Source organism: Nuphar pumila, chromosome 11 (genome assembly GCF_984573655.1).
Source record: "Nuphar pumila chromosome 11, dmNupPumi1.hap1.1, whole genome shotgun sequence".
In the NCBI taxonomy this organism is placed as follows: Eukaryota; Viridiplantae; Streptophyta; class Magnoliopsida; order Nymphaeales; family Nymphaeaceae; genus Nuphar; species Nuphar pumila.
The window spans coordinates 3,447,464-3,472,837 of record NC_143259.1 but is presented as its reverse complement, the minus strand read 5'-3'; the positions used below and the strand labels follow the sequence as shown (position 1 = coordinate 3,472,837).

At 37.3% G+C, this 25,374-nt stretch overlaps 1 protein-coding gene across 3 annotated transcripts in view; it reads left to right on the top strand.

Moving 5' to 3' along the window:
• The first annotated feature begins 1,021 nt into the window (after positions 1 to 1,021).
• The window catches only part of LOC149821655 (E3 ubiquitin-protein ligase BRE1-like 1), a 41,223-nt gene continuing 16,870 nt past the window's right edge, over positions 1,022 to 25,374 (top strand). For 2 of the 3 annotated variants that reach the window (XM_089980863.1, XM_089980862.1), the window contains exons 1-15: positions 1,022 to 1,429; positions 3,928 to 4,089; positions 4,177 to 4,237; positions 5,269 to 5,496; positions 5,615 to 5,782; positions 6,076 to 6,269; positions 6,354 to 6,437; positions 6,638 to 6,757; positions 6,869 to 7,055; positions 7,167 to 7,327; positions 7,465 to 7,536; positions 9,726 to 9,802; positions 11,937 to 12,131; positions 12,303 to 12,375; positions 12,477 to 12,563. In XM_089980863.1, coding sequence (XP_089836989.1) covers positions 1,325 to 1,429; positions 3,928 to 4,089; positions 4,177 to 4,237; positions 5,269 to 5,496; positions 5,615 to 5,782; positions 6,076 to 6,269; positions 6,354 to 6,437; positions 6,638 to 6,757; positions 6,869 to 7,055; positions 7,167 to 7,327; positions 7,465 to 7,536; positions 9,726 to 9,802; positions 11,937 to 12,131; positions 12,303 to 12,375; positions 12,477 to 12,563 — 1,974 coding nt within the window. In that variant the 5' untranslated portion in view covers positions 1,022 to 1,324. Of the gene's footprint in view, positions 1,430 to 3,927; positions 4,090 to 4,176; positions 4,238 to 4,421; positions 4,561 to 5,268; positions 5,497 to 5,614; positions 5,783 to 6,075; positions 6,270 to 6,353; positions 6,438 to 6,637; positions 6,758 to 6,868; positions 7,056 to 7,166; positions 7,328 to 7,464; positions 7,537 to 9,725; positions 9,803 to 11,936; positions 12,132 to 12,302; positions 12,376 to 12,476; positions 12,564 to 25,374 lie in introns of those variants that run through there. The other variant, XM_089980864.1, reaches the window with a different exon arrangement.

Below are 25,374 nucleotides of genomic sequence, written 5' to 3'. Positions count from 1 at the left end.
GTTTGAGTATGGTTTCTCTTATGATAGATCCGATTGAACCCGGGTACAGACCCAATACCATACTTAAAAATTGGGGCCAGGTCTGGTTTCACCTGGGTTCGAACCCAACTCGAACTGTTGATACCCCTAGTTTTTTCTCTTGTCCTACCTCCCCCTTAAAGAGAGAGAGAGAGAGAGAGAGAGAGAGAGAGAGAAAGGGTAAGTTGTGCTTGGCTTTCATGCTTTTTTTACAAAAGAGACTCTCTTTTCTAGGGGTGGCAATGGGGTCGGGTTGGCGGGTCAGAATACCTCAACACGAACACATCCCGTTTATTAAACGGGTCGGATGTGGCAAACACGAACACGACCCATTTATTAAACGGGTAACCCAACACGACACGGTTAACCCGCGGGTTGAGTCGACACAACATAATTACTCGACACGACAACCCGTTTATTAAACGGGTCGACTCGATAACATAGACACGATAACTGCACAAGCGCACACCACCACTGGAGAGGAGAGGTCTCAGGTTCTCGACTGCGACTGGGTAGGGAGGAGTCAGGTGGGTGACTAAAGTGTAAAGTTAGGAGTTAGGGTTAGATAAGTTTTTATATATATATATATATATATATATATATATATATATATATATATATATATAAACGGGTTGCAGGTTCACGGGTTTGTATAAACAGGTTGATCTCTGCCCACCTAACCTGTTTATTAAATGGGTTGAAGACCCGTTTAATAAAAGGGTTAGGCAGGTCAACCCGTTTACAACAGGAACCCGTTTAAGCCAAACCCTAACCCGGCTAAGAAGCGGGTTGGAGGGTGCCACCCCTACTCTTTTCTCATTGCTGGCTTTGCCTTAAAGTAAACTAAAGAGTATAAATATCGCTGATTAAATATAGGAGAAGAGTTCCTGTCTTTGAGCAGTAACTCCTATAGTTTTTTTTAAGTTCCAGACCCCCTCTCTCTCTCTCTCTCTAAAAAAATCGAGACTATAAAAGCACAGTTGATTCCTAATTTCCCATTGTCTCTCTTGCCTCCCACAGTCCCACTTCTCCGAACTCCAACTTCTTCTTCCCTCCCCCCTCACACACTTCCACGTTCCCACTTTCTCATAAAACCATCGTCTCCCGTCCTCTCCTTCTCTCCCTTTGTCCTCTTCCCAAACTCTCTTTTCGCATTGCTCGCTCTCTTCCGTTACGGTTTTGAGCGACGGAACCGAGCCCTAAGGCCCCAGAGAAAGTAAGGCAACAAGCGGGGGAGACCGATTCCCTGTTTGATTCTCCTTATTTTCTCTCTAATGAGAATTGGGTACTGATAGCCAGGGGCGTCATGGGTAGCGCCGGCGAGCCCGACCGGAAAAGGCGCCACTTCAACGCTCTCTCGCCCACCTCCACCAAGAAGCACCCCATCCTCTCCTTGTCCGAGGACAAAAAGGCACGTTTTTTTTTTCTTTCTCTCTATTTCGTTGACCATTTCTCGGTTCTCATCTTAGTTCGTCGTTTGCTCGATTCACCTCTTGTTTCTGTCTTCCCATTGATTCGTTGGGTTCGATTTAGTTACGGTTTGAGACTCTAGGGTTTGCCGACTGACTCCAAAAATTTCAGGTTTCGTTTCGTTCTCTGGCGGTGCGGCGTATTCGATTATGTATTGTCTGTGGCACTTGTGGTTGTTGGCTATGTGCATGTTGATTGTGGGATTCATTAGAGTTTCTTGTCTCAAATTAGAGTTTTGTGTGCTATTTTTAGTGTTTCTGGCCATGAGATTGTTTGATTTCGTACTGTTTGCGCAACAAATATTTGGTTCGCGTGCACAGATTCTAGTGTCAGACTTTGCCAGGGTTTTTAGTTGTTCTCTTTTCAGAAATAGGTCTTTCACACTTCTGTTTTTTTACTGCTCTTGGGATGCGGCACGCTTTGTTTTTTGTATCTCCTGTGTCATGAACGTTTTTCGTATGCAAAATCTGTTAGGGTTTGGTTGCTCCTATTTAAAAGTTGATTTTTCACCTGTTTTTGCTTTTTCTGGCGTGGGTGTGTTCCACAAAATTTTATTAGTTTTGGAGGAACACTTTTAGAGAGTCTACTTTCTCTTTTGTTTTCTTTTATGTTCTCTGTTTTTTCTGAACTTTCGGATGAGGGATGTATGCATGTTGGTATCCGAACTTTTTGGGCTTCTTGTTCTGTTTTTCTTATTTACGTATTTCTCTGCCTCTCATTTGCTTTAGATATTGCGCCTGTTGGATCTCATGTTTTAGGGCATGGCTGTTATTTTGTGCATATGATTTTGTAGTGGAATTTGTAGGGGGTTGAATTGCTCTCTTTTGGAACTCTTGTTCTTTTTTTCCATCTTTGGCAGTGCAAACTCGTTTTAATTTTGGGTTTTCGTAGCAGACGAGTTTTCTTTGGGCATATCTATCTTGTCAATGGCAAGTGTTAGTGTTTGGTAGTTCAGTTGTTGAGCTTGTCTGTTTATCTTAGCCTTCGTGTTTTTTTCTAAATGCAACTGTACTTTCTTGGCAGAGCTTATTAAGGTTTGTTGCATCTTTTACTGAATTAGGTGCTCTGTCTTTTCTGATTTCATTTTTGTGCTGTTGCACTGGTTTGATTTTGTATCTTTTGCAGCCTTGCTGTTTGTTTAGTTTATAGTTGTTAGGGATTTTTTTTTTGTATCTTTTTCATAAGGTTGATCTAATTGTTTTGTGGTGATTGTTGTTCCTCATTAAACTAGTTCCAGTTTTATTGTTTCTTGTTGTCAAAGTATTGGCAATATTTTATGATAATATTTGTTCAGATGTTCATCCTTATAACGTTGTTATGTACTTTTTTCCCAAAGATATGCAAGGAATGTTATTTCGAGGAGCTTGTTTTGAAGGAATTTGTTGATTGTTTTCAGAAAATAAATTTTCTATGTAGGACTTTAGCATGCTAAGAAAACAGAGATGTACGGAAATTCTTTTCAAGGGTTGGTATAATTTCAGGATATTTTTATGATTATACATATGTATGTATTTATTTTTGTGTGTGTGTGTCTCAAGAGTTGGGACTGAAAACAAGTGGGTTTACACTTGAAAAATTATGCTTGTTTTGAAATTTGAATAGAAGTTTTTTTTTTGAAAATCTCAGGAAAATATTGTGATATTATCATGATAGGTTCAATTTTTAATTTATTAGGATATTTTGCAATTTTTGGTTTTTCAGGGTTTTTTTTGAGAAAACAATAAACTGAATGAAATCATTTTGGTGAGTGCACACACATGCATAAGTATGGTGGGTAGTATCATAATCGACACAGGCACCTGGCATTAAAGATGCTACAGATTGATCTGGCTCTGAGAAGCATATTTGATGCCATAAGTGGTTGTCGCTTATATGTTAGCTAATGGGCTTCAGTTGTTTGTTTCATGCACCTTTCATTTATTTGTGGTTTTTGTCGAGAGTTTTATGGTCATTCGAAGCCTTTCAGTATGTTTCTCTGCATGATAAATAGGTTGCTAGGATCCCTTTAAAAGAATAATGGATACTAATTGCCTGGGAAATTGATTGTGCCCGTACAAGTGTAAATCTTTCAATATTTGCTGGTTACGTAATTCACTTCTCCCTAGTTATGAAAGAAAAATAATTTCCTTATAGGCAACAGTTCATTAGTAGTTGGTTATTTTCTGTTCACAGTTTCCAGATGCCATCTGGCCGTTGGATTGCTCTGTGCAGCACAGAAAGAGACCTAGAACAATCCAACAGCCAACTCCATCTAATCATGAATCTTGTAACATGGTTGAAGTCCTTCCCACTCGAATCCTTTGACATAGAATATGATTGACGGGGAGCTGCATTAGATGTCATCTTATCTCCAATATTTTCTTAACACCATTTTTAGTTTATTATTTCGCTTGTTCCTTCTTCTTTACTTAATATCACTTGCTGATTACTTGTTTCCAGCTTGATGCTGCTGTACTTGAATATCAAAATCAAAAGCTTGTCCAGCAACTAGAAGCTCAGAAATCTGAGTTTTCTGTGCTTGAGAATAAATTCAGTCAGCTGAAGGAAAAACAACAAGATCATGACAGTACATTGCTTGTTGTAAATAAAGCTTGGGAGCAGGTCTGCATCCTTTTGAATATTCTCTTCCCCTTTTTCTCTCATTCCTCTCTTTGATGATAATTTATTACTAATGCACTCTTCTGGCAGCTGGTAGATGATTTGGAATCTATATCTATCCGTGCAAGAGGAGCATCAAATGGTGCCCATGGTATGAAATCCTCATGGATCTTAGATTGTAAGCCATATTTATGATACTTAGTATCCTGTTTATTCAGTTTTTTTTCCTTACATTACAGCGCATATTGCTTAGGAGTTCAACAAAAAAAACTATCAGGAACATGATGACGATGTTGATGAGGACAAGTAGTATTCAGTATTCTAATGGATGGTTGGTGGATTGTTTTGGTGTCTTTGTTTGACATTATGTCCTTAATTGTGATGGCTGAAATGAGTGCATAGTTTGTACATTGGACAACCTGAAGCATGGTATATTGAAGAGTGACTGGCCCAGAGTTATCAAAAGCTTCTTAGGTAGGGGGAAGTGTGCTTCCCGGAAACTCACTTCGGAAGCATGATACTCTTCTCTTCCGAAACTTGATGGGAATCTCAATTACCCTACGCCTCCACATGCATTGTCCATGCTTCGCTACATGCTTTCTATATGCTTTTCTTACATTTCTATTCATGTTTTCCATGTCTTCCTCTCACGCTTCCACTCACTTCCCATGTGTTTTCTCTAAATTGACAATCATCATTGTTAGATTTTAACAAAAAATGAATTATTTTACTGAAAAAACGTGAAATATAAGAATAATCAAATTTTTATTTTAGTTTTTATTTCCTTCTATTCCTATTCAGTTGTCATATTGCTTCCTTTTTTATTCCTCTTTCGCTTTCAAATTGATACTTCACTTCTTGTTTCCTATAAATTTTAAAATGCCTCACTTCTCGCTTTCGCTTCCCGTATCAGTGCATGTGATTGCAATGTTTACTTATGTGAACGTAGTTAAATTGTATCGGCTATTACTGTGCTATATGATATGGTTTTAAAGCTTCTTAAACCACAGATAAATTTCTTAATTATCTATATTAAATAATCTATTTCTCTAAGCTGGAGGATACTTTCTTGTACATACATCAGATATCTGCAAATGTTTGAAATTTTGCATGCCCATTTCATGTTTATGCAAGTATATCAAGCATGTAGTCTCATGAGGTTTTGTTACTTCTTGTTGGTAGATGGGGCTTCATGTAGACTAGAGGATACTTTCTTATGCAGACTCCTGGACACCGGTGCCACTGATACTAGCTCTGCCACTGTACCCTCTAACCAGATGGAATATGATCTGGGTGATACATGTGCATCATCCAAGATTATTCTACAAAACATAATGACTACAATTGATGAATATTTGGAGAAAAATGGTGTATTATTTTCTACACTTGAAAGGTTTTTACCAGATGATGGTAAGAAAAAAGATATCTGTGTGGTTTTTTTCTCATTGGATCACCTTATACATGTATATAGTTTTTTGTTATAAGGTTGTTTTTTATGTATTTTGATATCTTGTTCTTTCTCAAATAGAGTCAAGCAAACAGTTGCAAAAAGCTGTGAGTGATTTAAAGTTGGAGGTTAGAAGCTTAAGAATCACACTAGGTGATCTTCATTTGAGGCACCGGTCATTGTCAAATGAAGTGTATGCCAGAAGAGATACTAGTGCCAGGAATAAATTGGAGCTTAAACGTTTAGCAGGTAATGACATTATTCTTGGATGTGTAGTTTGTTGCATGCACTTTTTGCGGGAGGGTTGCTGTTCACTTTTCAGTAACTGCGCAAGTGCCCATGTAGCAAAATTCTTTTTGTTGCTGGAACATATGTTTTTGTGTTAGCTAGATTCAATTGCATGTAGTGCTATTGTCATGAATAGCATTTGGTGTATGATTTTTTTTCATTGCATTTTATATTATTTAAAGATAAACCTACTAGTCAAGTAAACATTCACAGATAACAAGGACTGATGTAGATTTTCTGTGCCATTTGTGAAGGTGAGCTGGAGGATACTATTTCTGAACTTGAAGAAAGCAACTGTAAACTGGCACTGCTGAAGGCTCAAAGGGAATCTGCGCAAGGCGCTTTTTTCCCAGTCTTGAATTCAGGGACCAAACATGCTTCTGGAGAGAAGGTCAAGGACAAATCAAAGTTTTTGAAAGATATTGAATCTGCTGTCAAAGAGTCTACAGTAAGGAATGCATATTAATATTTGTAGCCAACACCTGTCATATATTGTATGGTAGCTCAGACTTGTATTGCATGATTTAAACAGGATTTAGCATCAAGTCGATTCCTAGAGCTTAGGAGTGCGCATGAGGAAAGGATAAATATCTTAAGACAACTAGATAATTTACAGGTCGATACTTTTATTACCTTTTTTTATTTTGTTTTGGTAAATCATGTTTGCAATCCTTGGTTGTTCTATTGAACTGTTTCATTGTACATCCAAGTATTATTGATTTGATATTTTATTTGACTTTAATGATTGTGGTTCTTATTGTCCCCTTGAACTGTGTGTAGTGGTTTTTCTAATGGCATATGGACATGTTTTGACAGGCATCCTTGAAGGATGTGAGGCACATCTCTTCATCAAATGCTTTTCGGTTGTTAAATGATGAGCTTGAAAAGTCAAAAGCAGAAGTTGAGCAGTACCAGACACTGCTGGAGAAACTTCAGGTGGTAACTGGTCTGTAGATACGTTTAGAATCTGTTGCCAATATGGTTATATTGCTAAAATTTCAATGTAACATGGGGTGTTGACCATATGATTGGGTCTTGGTTTGATAGGCTGAGAAGGATATTTTTTCCTGGCGAGAGAAAGAAGTGGGCATGAAAATAGACCTAGCTGAAATTTCAAGAAGGGCCTCTGTTGTTGCTGAATCAAGGATAGATGATTTAGAGAAGGAGATGCAAAGGCAAACTGATGAAAGAAATCTGCTGGAAATTAAACTAGAAGATGCTGCAAAGGAACCAGGTACAGAAATCTAGACTAGGGATTGAAATCATTTTTAGATCGCCTCATTTCCCTTGTTTTGGCTTGTCGTACTGTAGAATGGTTTCTGGGGACATTCTTTTGTTATAGCAGGAAGGAGAGACATAATTGCGGAGTTCAAGGTCATTGTTTCCTCACTGCACAAAGACATGGATATGATGCAAGTAGAACTGAACAAATATAAAGAAGCTGCCTTGGATATTCATTCTTTACGTGCAGAAGTTCAATCATTGTCTAATATTCTTGATAGGAAGGTATGTGTGGATAAATCTAACTTATTTGCTCTCCAGTGCATACTGGTTCCTTATTTATGAATGCACAAATTGAATTTTGCTAATATGGTTTACAATTTATAATACCATGGAGGACTAAGAGTGACTTTTCTCTGCAGGCTAATGAACTACAGACGTTATATGACAGGTCTGCTGGACAAATTGCTGAAATAAAGAAACTGCATGCTTTGGTATGTTCAATTTCTTTTATCATGTATAAAATATGCCTTTCCAAATGTCAAATAATATAAGAATAATCACATTTTTTTGTTTATGGAATTGAATAAATGGATTTAACTCTTGGAAGACTTGAAAGCTGATGAAAGATGCTGTACAGGCATCTATTCAAGATCCACTCTGCCAAACAATTCTTTAACAATCATATTCATCACGTGTTACTCTGATTTTGTTTTCATATACAACCTGTTGTTGGCATCCTATCATTGCAGAATCCTGCCTAGCACTGTCTTGGACATGATCTTGCCCTTTTAGTTCTCTTTCAAACTCTTCATTTTAAGAGGTGCATGGGATGGTAAAAGGGCCATCCTTGAGGGCTCCTTTGTATCAATGGCAGGCAAGGGAAGGGCCTTTTGTACGAAAAACACACGTTTTGAAGATGCCATTAAAAGGATGGCGGGGGGAGGGGATGCTTCCAAGGAGGGAGATGTGAACACATTTTCGAAGGAAACATGCCATTTCCTATGGAAACAGTAGGGCCTATGTGTGTTTGTTTCAGACATGCTGGTAAATAGTGATTTATTCCTTTCAATATTCCTATGGGGCACCCTGGAGCGAGAAGATTCAGTTGACCCACAATACGTTGCATGGATGCTCATTTATGTATGAAATGGGGCATTTCCCCACTTTTTTTGGGTCAAAAAATGGGCCTTAATTGTGTGCAAAGATCATATGAATGCCCATTTTAGAGTGTGGAACTGATATGGCTTCATATTAATTGCTTGTTCATTCTATTCATGATGGTGGGTCTTGGGCAGTTTTGAATTTGTGCTGCTTGTTAGTGGGTTGTGGAAGACTATAAAATTAGAGAAACCTTTTCCCGAACCTCTCACCTGAGGTGGTAGTTTGCTTTCTCAACGATTCAAATAATGACTGATTAGGAATTAATTAGCTTGCTCACGATGTAATTCATGTTAAACAAAGTAAAATTAGATGAGCCCCTTTTTCTATTTGCTCATTGAGTTGGTAACCATTTTTGGCAAAGATTTAAAATTTGACTGATTCAGAACTCATACAGGCTGAGCCAGTTCCTGTAGAAAATTGTAATGAATCAAATGATTCATTTGCCTATGCAAATATTTGCTCAGCAGTAGAATGATAAAAACTGACATTTTGTCCCCTCTTTGGAGCATATGTAATGACTTTTTGTTCATTATTCTCCAACAATCGATCTGCTAAGTGGATCTTGCAGAGCTATTAGTGCTAGTATTGCAAAGAGATGGAACTGTCATCTGAACATGGATGGCAGTGGACCGGGGGAAAACGGAGCCCCGCCCTGCCTCGCCCCGTTTGGACCAGAATTTTTAGATGGGGCGGGGGTGGAGACCTTGTCCCCCACATCTGCCCGGTCCACTGATATCCCTACTGAATCATGATGGTGATTGTGGATTTTTTGAAAGATAATGTTATAGTAGGATGCAAGGAGGTTCGTATGGGAGCAACATCTGGACCTTGGAGAAAGGTTAATGCTACTATTGCAGAAAGCTGGAACAATCATCTAAACATGATGCTTTTATTGTGGTTTATGAAAAATATTACATCAGGGAAGGAGGTCTATTGATCCAGCTGATTTGGCAACCGATGAATAAGATTTACTCAACCTATTAAAAAGACTGTGGGATAAGGAAAATCGAAAAACTGAAGCTACCCTTTTTTTATATGTCCATGGCTGGCCAATTGTTAAGGAAAATTATTCATGTTGGTTGAGGTTCTACTGAGAAGAAGATATCTTTGTATAGGATACCACTTAGTTGTAGATAATCTACGGATCAGGTTCAAAGTACCTAGCTTATGTTAATTTTTTTTTCAACTTTTCTTCATGGTTGGCTAAGATGTTATGCCCCATTTCTTCTGTCAAAATCAGGAGGTAGTTGTTGACTTATCTTTGGGAGTTGGTATCTATTGTATTGTATTGTAGTGCTGTGCTTTTGGTTTGCATTTTCCTGATGGTTTGGTTTGCATGTTTATGGGCCAATAGCAAGGACTTAATTCTTTTATTTATTTATTTATTTTTAAAATCATGGGATTATGTAACCTGATATCCCTTTCTTATGTTACAACCCTAGCTATTATGTGTTCATGCTTAATTTTTTTAATCTTCATGCTGGTTGAATTACTGTTAATTCTGTGGTGTTTGATACAGGTTTATGATTTAAGAGAGAGCGATCAAGAGTTAAAGCTGATATTGGAAATGTATCAACGTGAATCCACAGACCCAAGGTCAGAAACCATTGTGTATTTTGCTTTCTTGATCTTGTATTTTTGTTACTTAAGAATGAATTTTAATGTCATTTTCATGTTAGATTAGCCGAATGATTCTCTAAAGATAAATGCAATTTAAAAGCTTCACTTTAGGCACAAAATTCCAGCTTTGAATCTTAGTTGCTGATCTTTGCATCGCATCGAATGATGCATATACTGCTGGTCATTTCTTACAGTCCCTATTTAAGATTACTCTGACGCAGGGGCGGAGCTACATTGGTGCCAGGGTGGGCATGTTCCCACCCTGACTTGAAAATCCTCTAATAGAGGGTAGACCCGGAATGCACATGAGAGGCTTGGGACAGGGTGGTCATTAACTGTGCCCGATCCACAGGCCTTTTACGATGTGTGCCCCCTCTCTCTCTCTCTCTCTGAAATGCCACCACAGCTCCACTCCTGCAGAGCTTTCGGCCATTTGCCATCTGGTGGCGGCCTCCGGTGCACGGGCAGATCTCTCTCTCTCTCTCTCTCTCTCGAAACTCTGCTCAGTGCTCAGGCCAGGTCAGAGCCTCAGCCCTTAAAGCTTGCCGTGACTGCTGCCTGTGGCCTCTGCGTCTGGCCGTCCACTGTCTGACGGCCTCTCCAGCATGGTGAACCCCTTTCCCAAGCCCACTCTTCCTCCTTTACCTTTGGGGTTGCTGAGTGGACTTGGGAATTATAGGGTTTATCAAACGAGAAAGGGAAGCAACGATGATTCCTGCAGGAAGCAGTGTAGGCCGTACTGAAAAGCCTTGTTGAGCCCGTCTACACACCGATCCTTCCTGATCCTGATCTTTAGACGCCTCACAACGGGTTAATCTCTCAAGATCCCTGATCAGAATTAGTGTTGGGATTTCTCCCGATGTTTCCATGCTCTTTTTTGTGTTACCTCTTTTTCTTCTGGTTCTTCCTTGATGTATGTAATCTCTCTCCATGGCATTTCTCAGTTTTCAAGGTTTTTGCATGGAATTGAGCAGGAAATCAAGCAGGTTTCACCTTTTTTATTTTGATTGCTTGATCATTATGTGGACAAGCTGTTATTTGCTTTGGTTTCTGCCATTTTTCCGTATTTCAGGGTTCCTTTGTTCAGTTTGTTCATGAGTAGTTTGTTATAGGATTGAAACTTTTTGTACTGGTGCTTTTCGTTGATGAAAATTGATATGGTTCAACTTTTTATTTCTTCATATTTCATGGATTAGAAAAATCAGTATCTCTACATCATCTCTTCCTACATGTGTTCTTCATAAATCATATTCAGGAAGAAAATGAAAAATGGAACTTCTGTACCGTATACTCCAAACGATACATTGTTGTTCATGTTGGTTTATATATTTGAAAAGTTTATTTTCTATTGCAATTTTGAGTTCCCCATTCATGGTTTGCTTATTTAATCATATTTAGTGAATTAGTGTGGTTGTGCTTTGCATTGGTTACATGCTGCTTTATGGCTGATCCTTCTTTATGGTTACTTATTCACCATACAGATTGATTTACAGAGAGAATTTTGAAAGAATTTGAATAACTATTTGACTATTTGGAAACATGCTATTAGTATAGTCTATTAGTAATTATTTTTCCTTTTCACTGTGAATTTGTGCCCACCCTAGTTTAGATTCCTGGATCCGCCCCTGCTCTGACGTGCCCAGACTTGCCCAGTGCCACTCCTACTTGCATTACTGTGACTCTGTATTTTGAACAATGAACTGATGCATATTGATGGTGAATATCTTTTTCCCTCCTATTGTCTTTGAAATTTGTTAGCTGGAAATAGAAATGGATGCAATCAAATGAAAACAATTCCTTGACTTTTTTTTCAATGCTCTATTTTCTAATGTCAAGCAAAGTTGTAATCATGATATGTAAATGACAAACCTGCTCAGTCTATGAATTAGCGAACAAAGTAAGCCTTGTGAAACACGACTGGCCAGTGGGACATCTATTTTCCCATCGCACCCTCCTGTGTAGCTTTGCTACATTTTTAATGGCTTAATTTGGACCGGTGGGTTGTAAAAGTGCACCACTCAAAGATGAGACTTGTGCCTTTGTTTGTTAAACTAAACCTTTTTGTTTTTCATGTTATATTCTGTTTTTCAAATTTCTCTTTTTATTGCAGATATATTATGGATGCAAGGGACTCAGAGTACAAAGCATGGGCACATGTTCAAAGTCTAAAGTCCACTCTTGATGAACATAGCTTGGAGTTGCGTGTCAAAGATGCTAATGAAGCCGAAGCAATATCACAACAAAGGCTAGCTACTGCTGAGGCTGAGATTGCTGATCTGAGGCAGAAGTTAGAAGCTTTTCAGAGGTCCAGTCCTTAATGATTAGATCCTCTGTTTTTCCTATGTAAACCATGGCATCTTGATTCAAGTTGCAACTTTTATTTTCCTTTAATTCACTTCGTATAGTTGCATGAGTAAGCTGCTTGAATGACACAAGTGGTGTACTTAAACATATTGCCTCTGGTTTTCTTCTATAGGAAATTAGTTGAACTTAATGAGATGCTGAAAACAAAAAATGAGGGCAGCGAAGTCTATCTGTCTGAGATTGAGGTTTCCTTTCTGGCCTTTTTCTTTATGTGGGTAGTCATGAAACAATTAGAACTTTGGCAGGTACCATCAGACTGATTATTATAACGTTTTGCTTTTGGTAGACAATTGGCCAGGCATATGAGGATATACAGACACAAAATCAACACTTGTTACAGCAAATCACAGAAAGGGATGATTATAATATTAAGGTAAAATAACATGATGCCTTGTCGCATTTCTGTTTCTTGGTGTCATGTACCATGTGCTTACAATGAATGATGATATGCGATGACCAGTTGGAATAAGCATATTGTTTGATCACCTAAAATTTTGCTGTCTATTAGTTTAGCTTCTTTTGTATTTTCATGGTTGACTTTATTTATGTGATTAATATCATGTTAGTTATTTATAGACTTTTCTTTTTGGGTGTTTTTTTTTTTGCGGGAGGGGGTTGCGGAGGGAATGGGAACAGTACCTAGTGAAGCACAATACAGAGTGTCCATTGAAGAAAATGACTATAGCATGGAAATTCTGCAGAATCTACAAGGCTCAGTCGAGTATGAAAGGTTTGCATCCACTACAGAATCCTAAGGCAGTTGCTGTTGTTTAGGGAAACTAGCCAGTCAAATATGCCTTAGAATCTGCAAGGCTCAGCAGAGCATGCAGGTTAGGACTTGGGAGTATTACCTTCTGCAAGTTTGCATCCACCACAGAATCCTAAGGCGGTTGCTGTTATTTGGGGAATCTAGCTAGTCAAATATGCCCTAGAACTTTTTTTTCTTTTATTGGCAAAGCAAGAAGTGCTTTTTCATTAAAGTTACCATTTTGATTTGTGGAAACAAGGAAAAAGCCTCATGATTCTTCTCCAGCCCATGGGAGCAAATAAAGTGCTTTGATTGAATGCATTTGTGGTTCTTTTGCATCCCTGTGTGTTCTCTATCTCATGCTGGGTGGTCATTATGAACCTAATGGCTGTAGCCTGTAGGGCCCTCTACCTTGAGCATAGTAGCTGTGAACATACTGAAGAAGGGAGACTCAAAGTCAGACTACAAAAAGGTCTTAGGACTACAAACCAGTGAAAGTGCCACTAGAAAGGAGTGATCCACCATACAACCTGGTCATGGTGATGATTTGTCTTGTTGATTTGGAATGGGAGAATTAAAGAAAGAAGTGTCTGATTGAAATCTCACTGAAGCAGAAACTCTTAATTGTGGTTATATTAAGGCTACCGAAAGCTGAATACAACAACAACAACAACAACAACTACGCCTTCATCCCAAAACAATTGGGGTCGGCGATATGAACCAAAAAAGAAAATCATTCTGGGTCTTCCACATGAATACTTCTCCTCCAATCATTTCTATCCAATGCCATGTCCTCGGTGAGGTTCAAAGCATTCATATCCTTTCCTATCATCTCCATCCAAGTCTTCTTAGGCCTACCCCGACCTCTTTTAACTAATATATTTTCCCATTTCTCCATCCTTCTAACTGGAGCATCATTAGGCCTTCGCCGAATATGTCCAAACCACCGTAAATGATTCTCTCTCATCTTATTTTCGATGGATGCAACACCTACCTTCTTACGTATCCCCTCGTTTCGAATCTTATCTTTTATTGTATTTCCACACATCCATCTAAGCATACGCATATCCGCTACACTCATTTTTTGAATATGATGTCTCTTGGCAGCCCAACATTCCGTACCATATAGTAAAGCATGCCTAATAGTCGTCCTATAAAACTTTCCCTTCGACCACAATGGCATTCTACGATCGCACAACACTCCAGTTGCACTTTTCCATTTCATCCACCCAACCTTTATCCTATGATTTACATCTCCATCAATTTCTCCATACTTTTGAATGATAGATCCCAAATATTTGAAACAATCATCCACCGATATTTCTTGCTCACCAAGCTTCACTACACTCCCATCACTACTTCGTTGCTTACTAAACCGACATTCCATGTATTTTGTCTTACTCTTAGTCAACTTAAAACCTCTTGCTTCCAATGTCTGTCTCCATAATTCTAACTTAGCATTAACCCCAACTCTAGACTCATCAATCAAAACAATATCATCAACAAACAACATACACCACGACACATTTTCTTGAATTGATCTCGTAAGCTCATCCATCACTGTAGCAAATAGGAAAGGGCTTAAAGCAGATCTTTGATGTAACCCAACCATTATAGGAAAATTGGTTGTCACCCCTCTACAAGTGCGGACATTGGTTACTACTCCTTCATACATATCTTTAATTATTCTAATGTACTTGAGAGAAACACCTTTCTTCATCATTGTCCACCAGAGAACATCCCTAGGTACTCTATCGTATGCCTTCTCCAAATCAATAAAAACCATATGCAAATCTTTATTCCTCTCTCTATTTCTCTCAATAAGTTGTCTAAGAAGATGTATAGCTTCCATAGTTGATCTTCCGGCATAAAACCTAATTGATTCTCCGATATCATGAATGGTCCTTGAAAATCATTTCTTCCAAAATTGTGTCTTCGCTGACCCCTTGCTTTACTTGTGTAACATCTACCATGTCAAGGAATGTTGTACAAGATATATGGGCATTACAACTACAGGGCATGCCATGGGGAGGGTGGGAATGGCTGGTTTCATAAACTAACTCTTGCAATGAGGCCAAAACTCTTCACATAAAGTTTAAAAAATAATGGATGACAGCCTTTCAAATTTGTGCCAAATTTTAGGGACAAATACTGTTTGTATTTTTAGGAGGGGGGGGGGGCATTCAAGAGGCCAGCCACAAAGACATTTATTGTCTGTTGAGGTTTGCAAGTTGATTGTACAGTCATTTCTACATGCAGTTTAAGAGAAAAAACTTTTTTCCACTTTTTTTTATATATCTAACCTTGAAAAAGGATGGTCCAAAGTGTGATCCCTAGCAAACAAACCATGCTGAACACATATGTGAGGTCAGATTGAGTTGATACAACTTGCACCTATGATTTTCCAACTAGATTGTAGATACAGCAGAAAACAGACACACACACACACACACACACATATATATATATATATATATATATATATATATATATATATAGAGAGAGAGAGAGAGAGAGAGAGAGAGAGAGAGAGAGAGAGAGAGAGAGAGAGAGAGAGCATAGGTGCTTGCGATATGTGCTTGATGGGGTTTTCAGGTTCTTTTCTTTTTATTTTTAAATTCTGACCGTACAGATGTGATCTATGTACTTGATTTTGTAGGGATCAACTCTTGAAGTGTTCGATTCCAACACATGGGTGGGTTTTTATAAGGTTTGAAAAATCAATGGCCCAAAATCTTTATAAAGTTGAGGCTTCAAATATCATTTTTTTCATCGAAAACACATGATCCAGGTGTGGATTCCTCATAAATTGACCAGGCCGAACACATTTATGGGATTGTAACTGCGAAAAAAACACCGAAAGGGCAGAAAAACCCATCAAGCACGTATCACAAGCACCTACGCTCTACTCTCTCTCTCTCTCTCTATATATATATATATATGCATGTGTGTAGCCATATCCCCGTACTTGAGGAAATTCCTCTGTTGTACCCCATATACCCTCATCCATACCTATGTGACATAGGAAGATGTACTCAAAAGAAACCATGGAAATCAAATGGAGGTCTATTCAATGTAATCTGGGTACTTAGAGTTTTCAACTTTGACAGGAAGCACACAAGTGGTGCCATTGATGATACATTCAATTTTGATTGCAACCAACTTACGGTGAGTCAGTAATCCACCCTCCCCCTGAGCAAAAGTGTGCTCATATCCACTGTGACTATATTAGGCTTCCTTCCATTGTACAAAATAAATGGAAGGAAGCCGTGAGTCTGGTGAGAGGAAATGTTAGAGGATTTTTATTTCACTAATTCTTCATCTATTTTGTGTCTTTTGGTGGACAACAGAGCCCAGCGGTTTGACCATGAAGTCATCTGAGTCAACCATCTTGGCTATCCTTCAGTACATAGATCCAAACTAACTGCAATGAAAGAGAGAACAGATGAAGTGGGCCATGTTATTTTTTAACTTTTCAAGTTAAATCAGGTAAAAAATTTTGAGCAAGCATGGACCACACCCATAAAGTAATGGGTTATTTGGAGAACATGCCAAGATAATTTACACATTTGTCTTGGTTAAAGTACAAGGATGACGTGAGTTTTCTGTGACCCCTTTTACCAACTAACCTTGACTGCATAAATGGGTAGGGTCTGGATGCGTCTTGGTCTTTTAATTCCTCTGGTGGAAGTGAGCCTACGAAGGTTGGTCCTTGAATCAGTGCCTACATGGTTACACAAGCACGTGTCAACAATGAGCTGATTTGCACCTTAAGTCACAAGTGACAATGGATTAACTAGAACAGACCTGTACCTACTCACTAATTTTGCCCAACCTTTATGAGACAAGCTGACTGATTTCATTTGGATATCGGGCCATCTAAGAGAGAGAGGACCTCAAATGCCTTAGCTAACAACCTGGCCTGTCAATATTGTAATAGAGCCCATATAATAGGTGGTGTAACCCATCAATTCATGGGCCTACTGTAAGATGCAGTTCCTTAGTTTACAACATGAACATATTGTATAGTATGATATAGCGACATTTTGGTAATTTTCATCTGAAAATTGTCAAATATTTGTTTTGCACTTCCAATAAGACGTTTATTTAAGACATCTTAAGTCCCTATTTACCCTATTCATAAGCCAGTATAAAAAACTTTTCTTGTAGTTTATTATCATGAATATGTAGGACCTGACAAGGAAAATATGGGAATGAAGCAAATGATTTTTTAGTGAAAAAGTATTGATTATTTTACTTTATACTTGTGATTAGTAGGAGATGTTCAGAAACATTTTTTTTTCTTTTTGTTGCTTTTTACAATCTGTAGTATAGCTTATTACTTTATTTCATATTTATTATCAAATGTTCTAATCTTAGACACTTGTAATAGACGTTACAATGCATTTTTTTTATAACATTGCAATCATGGTTGTTTAATTATTGGTGCTATATTTTATTTACTAATTGATACACATTCATGTTCTGTTCTTTCACAATTAGTGTTGATATTGTAGTTTTATCACTTAGATGTCCCTTTTTCTCTTTGTGGTCAATTTTCTAAAGAAATCTATAATATTTTTAGTGGTTAAATTTTTATTCAATTGATTTTTTTTTTGTGTATTTTACAATACAGTATGTTATGGTCTGATAATCCTTCTGTTGCACCTTGGGATATGCTTTAATTAAACAACAGTACAGCGCTAACCAAATTCAAAATACTCAAACTGGATTAAACTTGCACTAAATTCTTTTGTCATGCTACACTGGTGGAGTAGGTACTGATGACACTGCTTAGCGCCAACCACATTTGCACGTCACATCACATCGCCTTCACCTGATTTTAGCTTAATCGTGGCTCATCTTCAACCAACTATATTAGCCATAACCTTGACTATGATCATGGAAGATATTTCCTTTTTCTCATTTTTTTGTCAAGTCAAGCTAGGTGATAAACCCTCATGGGATTTAGAGACCCTTCATTTATGATAGTATGTTCTAACTGTTGATTTGTACGTAAATAATTATAGTCAAAATCTGTCCAGAATTTTACATTTTATTTACTCTTGTATTACTTATGTTTTGAGGGGCATTTTATGCAAGTGATTATTGTAAAACTATGTCACATGGGTGCAGGTGCAGGTGCGGCACTTTCAAAAAACTTGGGTGCGGGGGTGTTGCAAAAAAAATATTATATATATATATATATAATTTTTAAGTTTTAACGGTTAACAACATTAACACTAATGAAATAAAAAACAATTATCACAATATCATCAAATCAATGCAATAAATCAAATTAACAATCTACAATTCTATTCCACATCATAAAAACCAACACCACAATTATAAAAACAATCAAACAAGTAAAGCAGAAAAGAAGTAAATTATATAGTATACTAACAAAAGAAACAAAAAATGCATAATTAAATAACAAAAGTATATCCTACACAATGTATATGACGATGAGGTAATGGATTCTAATAATTTTCTTCTTCTTCATCAAATGCATCGTAAGAAGGAAGACTGAGTTCAAATAAATCCATGTTTGTAATGCTGAAATCATGCTCTCCCTCTATGTCACACTCTTCTGGGTTTATATCCTCAAATTTGGATGATCTTTGGCTGTATTACAAACCCAATTTGAAAATGTTAAATACAAGTATATTTAAATGAAAAAATTATAAAATAGTTAAATAATTAAGAGAGCAAATTAGTATATGTATTCATCATTGGTTCACGAAATTAGTCAAAGATTTGAATGGACATATACTAAATCTTCTGCAAGCTTGTTGGTGAGTTTGTTTCTTTTCATGTTGTGGATTTGAGAATATATGCTCCAATTTCTTTCACAACATGATGAACTAGCAGGCTGGGATAGCAATCTCAATGCAAGATGTTGGAGAAGAGGTGTTTTTGATCTAAATGTTGACCACTATGTATTCGGATCTATATTATCCTCCTCTCTCGCGAGTAATGCTTTTCTATATAATCTCGAATATGCAAATTTTTCAAACTCTTGTATGACTTGATTTAGAATATGTGATTGTGGATAAAGTTTTGTCATACATATATTTCTATGCCTTGATAGCTTTGGGTCTAAATTTGGAGGGACACACCACCAATACCACCTTCATGTCACTTTTTTACATAATATTTTGGATTAAGAGAATGTGCCATGCAATGCAAAGGAAAGAGTGTTGCTCTTATCCCATCTTCTTACTAACACTAAATGATTATGGTTAAAAAAATTTGAATCATCCAATGCAAGATTTTTTCTTCATACTTGAAAACTACAACTTGTATTTTTTCAATCATATTATCCCGCATTTCATAAACTTTGTGAAGCATAGGCTCATCCTTATCAACTTCTCTCAACATAGTAAAATGAAGAAAATATACGACCATGTCCCAAAACTCATCATCAACAATAAATTTCTTAATTTCTTGAGCATTGACATCATCATCAGCACGATAGAATGTCCAATTCTCATCAATCTCCATGCTAACCAAAGCATTCTTCGCTTCTTTAATCATCTTCACCATCACAATGATGGGCACAAAATATGTTTTAGCGACCTTCAACAATTTCAGGTCAGAATGCCTATTTAATATAACATTAGCATGATGATGGTTGACAACAAAATTCTTAATGCTTTTGACATTTTTTTTAATTCTTCAATCCATGAACATAGAGCATATGTTGGTGAATTTTCTTCTTCTTTGGGGTTGCAGATGCTCTTAAGGGCCAAATTTAAGCTGTGTGCTACACAGAGAGTCAAAAAAATATGAGGATACTCACTCTCCAAACTCAATGCTGCACTTTTACAAACTGGAGCATTGTCTATGATGATTTGTACTACTTTCTGATCACCCACTTCTTTTATTACTTCTATATACAACCCCTTCAAATACTCAACATTTTTATATTCTCCTGATACATCAACTGTTTTCAAGAATACTGTGTCACTAAGCGAAAAAGCAATGAAATTGATTAGTGGACGTCTTTGAATATCTGTCCACCCATCAGAAACAATGAAAACTCCATTTTGCTCCCATGAATATTTTTTAATTTCTAGCAATCTCTCAACATTTCAAGAAGTGTGGTTCGTATTTTTTCTGAGCTCAGAGGTACATAGCCACTCAAATTACAATTTGCCAAAGAAGTAACTAAATTCTCCCAAAAAGGATTTCTAGCTGCATTAAATGAGAGTGAACTAGAATAAAAACACCTCGCTATTTTTCTATCCATCTCCTCCCTTCCATATGTATCTAATGATGCTTGTATCGTTCCTCTTCCTCTACCTCTACCTCCTACATTCACTTTTTTTTAGCATCTTCTTGGTGGCATAAAAATGACACACTAATTGCACAAGAATCACTCATTGTCTTCGTATTCTCATATTCTTCTTGTATTTTTTTGTATTATTTTTGCATTGCCTCGTCAACTCTTCTACATCCTGAAATGCCATGTTCTGGTATCTTCAACAAATGAGCTTTAACTCTTGTGTAAGACCCAACAAAATCTCTTTCACGTAGCTTGCATCAAAATCTTTTGTTTTCATCACCTCCTCCTCCAGTTTTTGCTAGCTTATCTACATGTACTCATAGTGGCCCCACATCATCACTATCACTACAACTATCAGCAACACTAGCAGCAGAACTCACATGTGAAGTCTTTTTCCTTTATCCGGCATTTTTGTCCTGAAAACACAAAAAAAGTTATAACTTATATTAAAATCAATCAATTATGCACACAATCAAGATTTATAATATTGAGTGCAAAACAGGAACCGGTATACGACAACTGAAAACAAAGATATGTGAGAAATAAAAAAGAATAAAAACCACATTGAGTGCAAACTTTAAAGCAATAAAAGTCAGTTTTAACAAGCATTACCAAAATTTTAGTTAGACAGATAGGCTAATATCAAAAAATGTGAATCAATTGGACAAATTCACATTCATTCTGAATTTTCAATGCACGTTCAAGATTGCAAGTCTGCAACAATAATATAAAAACATAGAATGAAACATGCACTATTGCAGTATCTTCTAAGCATATTCACAATAAACAAACTTTCGATATTGCATTCAGATGACAGAGAATGGACGAACACAATTTTAGATATGTATCTCAACAGGATTGAAAGAACAATAATCAGATTAGCAAAACAAATATTTTTTTAAAATCAAACCGTTCACTAGGAAGGACATAGGATCACTGTCAAACATTAGAGGACGTCAAAACTGAACTCCATAGAGAATCAGTTTGACAAGTACTAGGAAAACGATAACACTTACAAGAATCTAATAAAAAATATTTTATTTCAAGGAAAACGTTTAAATAGATTGTGTATACACAAAATTTTTTCTACTTAACGATCAATGTTAACAACCCGATAGCCAACAACAAAATCACATAAATCAGTTATAAAAAAAATCAAATCACAACATTAGCAAATGCAAAGTTCAGCCTCTTTCACGCACACGCGATTACAGGATATAGCATCATCAATTCATCGAGAAATTTCGGAAAGCCCAAAACCCCCAAATAACATTATTGATTTTTTTTTGGAATGCCCAAAACCCCCAATTGAAAATGAGAGAGAGAGAGATGTACCTGATGACTGAAAGGAGTGGGCGTCGGCGAAGGCTACAAGAAGCAAACTCGGGAGGATTAGGGCAAATTTTTTTTCCCTAATCCTCCTCCCCTCGGCCCCTTTCATTGGGCATTTTTTTTGTCCAAAAATTGGACACAAATGACCTTGGGTGTGCTGATCGTACCTAGGGTTCGGTTGACTGCACCGGGTGCCGCACTCGCATGCGCACCTGTGTCGCGTCGCGTCGCATCAACGCGGGTGCGTCCCCCGGTTGGCCGAATCCCTGTGACTTAGTTGTAAAAGGGGAGTCAACCCTTAGTACTTTGTATATTCTTTCAAAGAATGAATGAAGCTTCAAGGTTAAGTTTCTCCTCTCGCTTGTGCCTTCTTCCACTCGTAGCTGAACTCTTAGATGGTATTAGAGCCAAATCTACTCCTAGAAGAGGCTTCTGATTGCATTGGAGGAGGAATCAAAGCTTCTAACCTGCATTGAGTTCTATGCCATTACAAACGTCAACATCAAAGGAAAAAATGTCTTTGCAGGCCCAGGTTTGTTTAATCTGAGTTTAGGTTCTGGTAGAGGCGGATTTAGGAGTTCTGCAAAAAAAACCTCAGTCAATTTGGTGAAGTTTTGGATTTACTGTGTTTTTTCAAATATTTTCTCAGTTTAGAGCATAGTTTAAAAACTCATTGGGTTGACCCGTTGACTCGGCTCGGATCGCCCAGTCATTGGGCCAAAAAATAGGTTGAACTTGTCTTTTACAAAACTCAGCTGAGGCCGAGTCATGTATATATATATATATACATATATAATATATTTTATATATAATTACATTTATTATATGAAATATAATATAAATATTATGTATATTATATATAAAAATATGATTATACATGTATTAATAAAATTCTATATTAAATATATTATAAGAATATCATATAATGTATATTATATATAATATATTGGTAAAATACTATAAAATATAGATAGTAGATATATATATATATATATTTATATATTTTATATAAATTATAAAGTTAACATGACCCGGCCGAGTCACCGAGTTCACTCGGCCGAGTCACGAGTCACCGGGTCGAGTGAAAACTTGACCAAATTTTAAAAATCAGGTGAATTTGACCAGATTCTTGGTATTTGGTGAAATAGGTTAATTTCTGTTAACAACGTTTTTGTTGCCTCTATATAAGAATAAGGGTGATATACAAGATTGCACAAACTATCGTGGTATAAAACTCATGAGTCATACTATGAAACTTTGGGAGAGGGTGATTGAGTATAGGTTAAGGAAAGTTGTCATGATATCGGAGAATCAATTTGGTTTTATGCCTGAAAGATCAACTATGGAAGCTATACATCTTCTTAGACAACTTATTGAGAGATATAAAGAGATGAACAAAGATTTGCATATGGTTTTTATTGATTTGGAGAAGGCATGCGATAGAGTACCTAGGGATGTTCTCTGGTGGACAATGATGAAGAAAGGTGTTTCTCTCAAGTACATTAGTATAATTAAAGATATGTACGAAGTAGTAACCAATGTCCGCATTTGTGGAGGGGTGACAACAAATTTTTCTATAACGGTTGGGTTACATCAAGGATCTGCATTAAGCCCTTTCCTATTTACTATAATGATGGATGAGCTTACAAGATCAATTCAAGAAAATGTGCCGTGGTGTATGTTGTTTGCTGATGATATTGTTTTGTTTGATGAGTCTAGAGCTGGGGTTAATGCTAAGTTAGAATTATGGAGAGAGACATTGGAAGCACGAGGTTTTAAGTTGAGTAAGAGTAAGACAGAATATATAGAGTGTCGGTTTAGTAAGCAACGAAGTAATGATGGGAGTGTAGTGAAGTTTGGTGAGCAAGAATTAAGAAATACCGGTGGATGACTGTTTCAAATATTTGAGATCTATCATTCAAAAGTATGGAGAAATTGATGGAGATGTAAATCATAGGATAAAGGTTGGGTGAATGAAATTGAAAAGTGCAATTGGAGTGTTGTGCGATCGTAGAATGCCATTGCAGTTGAAGGGAAAGTTTTATAGGACGATAATTAGGCCCGCTTTACTATATGGCACGGAATGTTGGGCTGCCAAGAGACATCATATTCAAAAAATGAGTGTAGCTAAGATGCGTATGCTTAGATGGATGTCTGGAAATACAATAAAAGATAAGATTTGAAACGAGGAGATACGTAAGAAGGTAGGCGTTGCATCCATTGAAAATAAGATGAGAGAGAATCGTTTACAGTGGTTTGGACATATTCGGCGAAGGCCCATTGATGCTCCAGTTAGAAGGATGGAGAAATAGGAAAATATATTAGTTAAAAGAAGTTAGGGTAGGCCTAAGAAGACTTGGATGGAGATGATAGGAAAGGATATGAATACTTTGAACCTCACCGAGGACATGACATTGGATAGAAATGATTGGAGGAGAAGGATTCATGTGGAAGACCCAAAATGATTTTCTTTTTTGGTTCATATCGCTGACCCCAATTGTTTTGGGATGAAGGCGTAGTTGTTGGGCTGCTGAAACCAGTCTCTTGGCAACTATGTCACAAGGATTCGGCTAGCAGGGTGCCGCACCCGCGTCGACGCGACTCGACACGGGTGCGGGTGCGGCACCGGGTGCTGTCAACCCGACCCTGGGTGCGTTGACCGCACCCAGGGTCATTTTTGTCCATTTTTTTGGATTTTTGTTTAAATTTTTTTTTGCCCTATGAAATGGGCTGCGGAATTTAAAAAAAAATCTTTGGGGGACCTGCGCCGGGGGGAGCCCCCGGACCCCCCTTCCTGCAAGGGCAAAAACAATGAATCAGACTCCACAACTCATCACTTTCATCTTTGGGGACAACCATATAAGATAAAAAAATGGTAAAAAGCAAGTTGGGCACAGATTCAGATATACATCTAAAAAAAATCAATGCCTCTGCAAACATAAAACAAAAGGCTTCTCATGAAGAGGGATCACTCTAGGAAGTTAATAAGTGTGTTGACTTGACTTCCATAGCCATCTGCAGGTGTTAACACATGACCATAAAATACACCCTTGAAGTATAAAAATGACTTGGTGGTTCCATGCATTAATGGACACCAGTAGCTATTTTTGCAATTTTGTGTGAAAATAAGTTACACACTTATTAGATGTGCATTCAAAATGCACAATTATTAATATGTTTTCCTAATAAAAAATACTAAAATGTCCATAATTGTGACAATTAATACACCTAATCACCATATCAATTTTTAAATTTGTTAGGGGCATAAAATTGTGGTGAACGTGCTAACATGCATAAATGTCATGGACCTTAACAGCTACCATACATTCATACATATACACTATATATATATTACATTTTTTCCCCTGCCGCACCCCCGCACCCGGGTTTTTTGGAAGTGCCGAATCCCCGCACCCGCACCCGCACCCATGTGACATAGCTTGGCAATAGTTGGAGTATATTTTGAGATTTGTTGAATCCTGTTCATGGGCTAGCAGGCAGTACTTTGTTTTTTTAATGGTTTCATGGTATAGTGGCATCGGGTAGTAGTATTACTGCTGAATACAGCTTTGGCACAGTACTGCGAGTCTGGGTATTGTCTTTTTGGTTGTGTGACTCACTCGATTGGTGAGTGTTGTGGGTTATTACTTGAGACTAGACACCGATAGTCTAGTTCTTGGTTCTAATTGTGAAGGCTAGTTATTGGTAATATTACGTACACATATTGTGTTAAGTTGCTGCCTATATATAGAATATTTGGTTTTGGTTTCTCTGTGGATTGTTCATCGTACAACAAGCTGCTATTGTAGTTGGGAG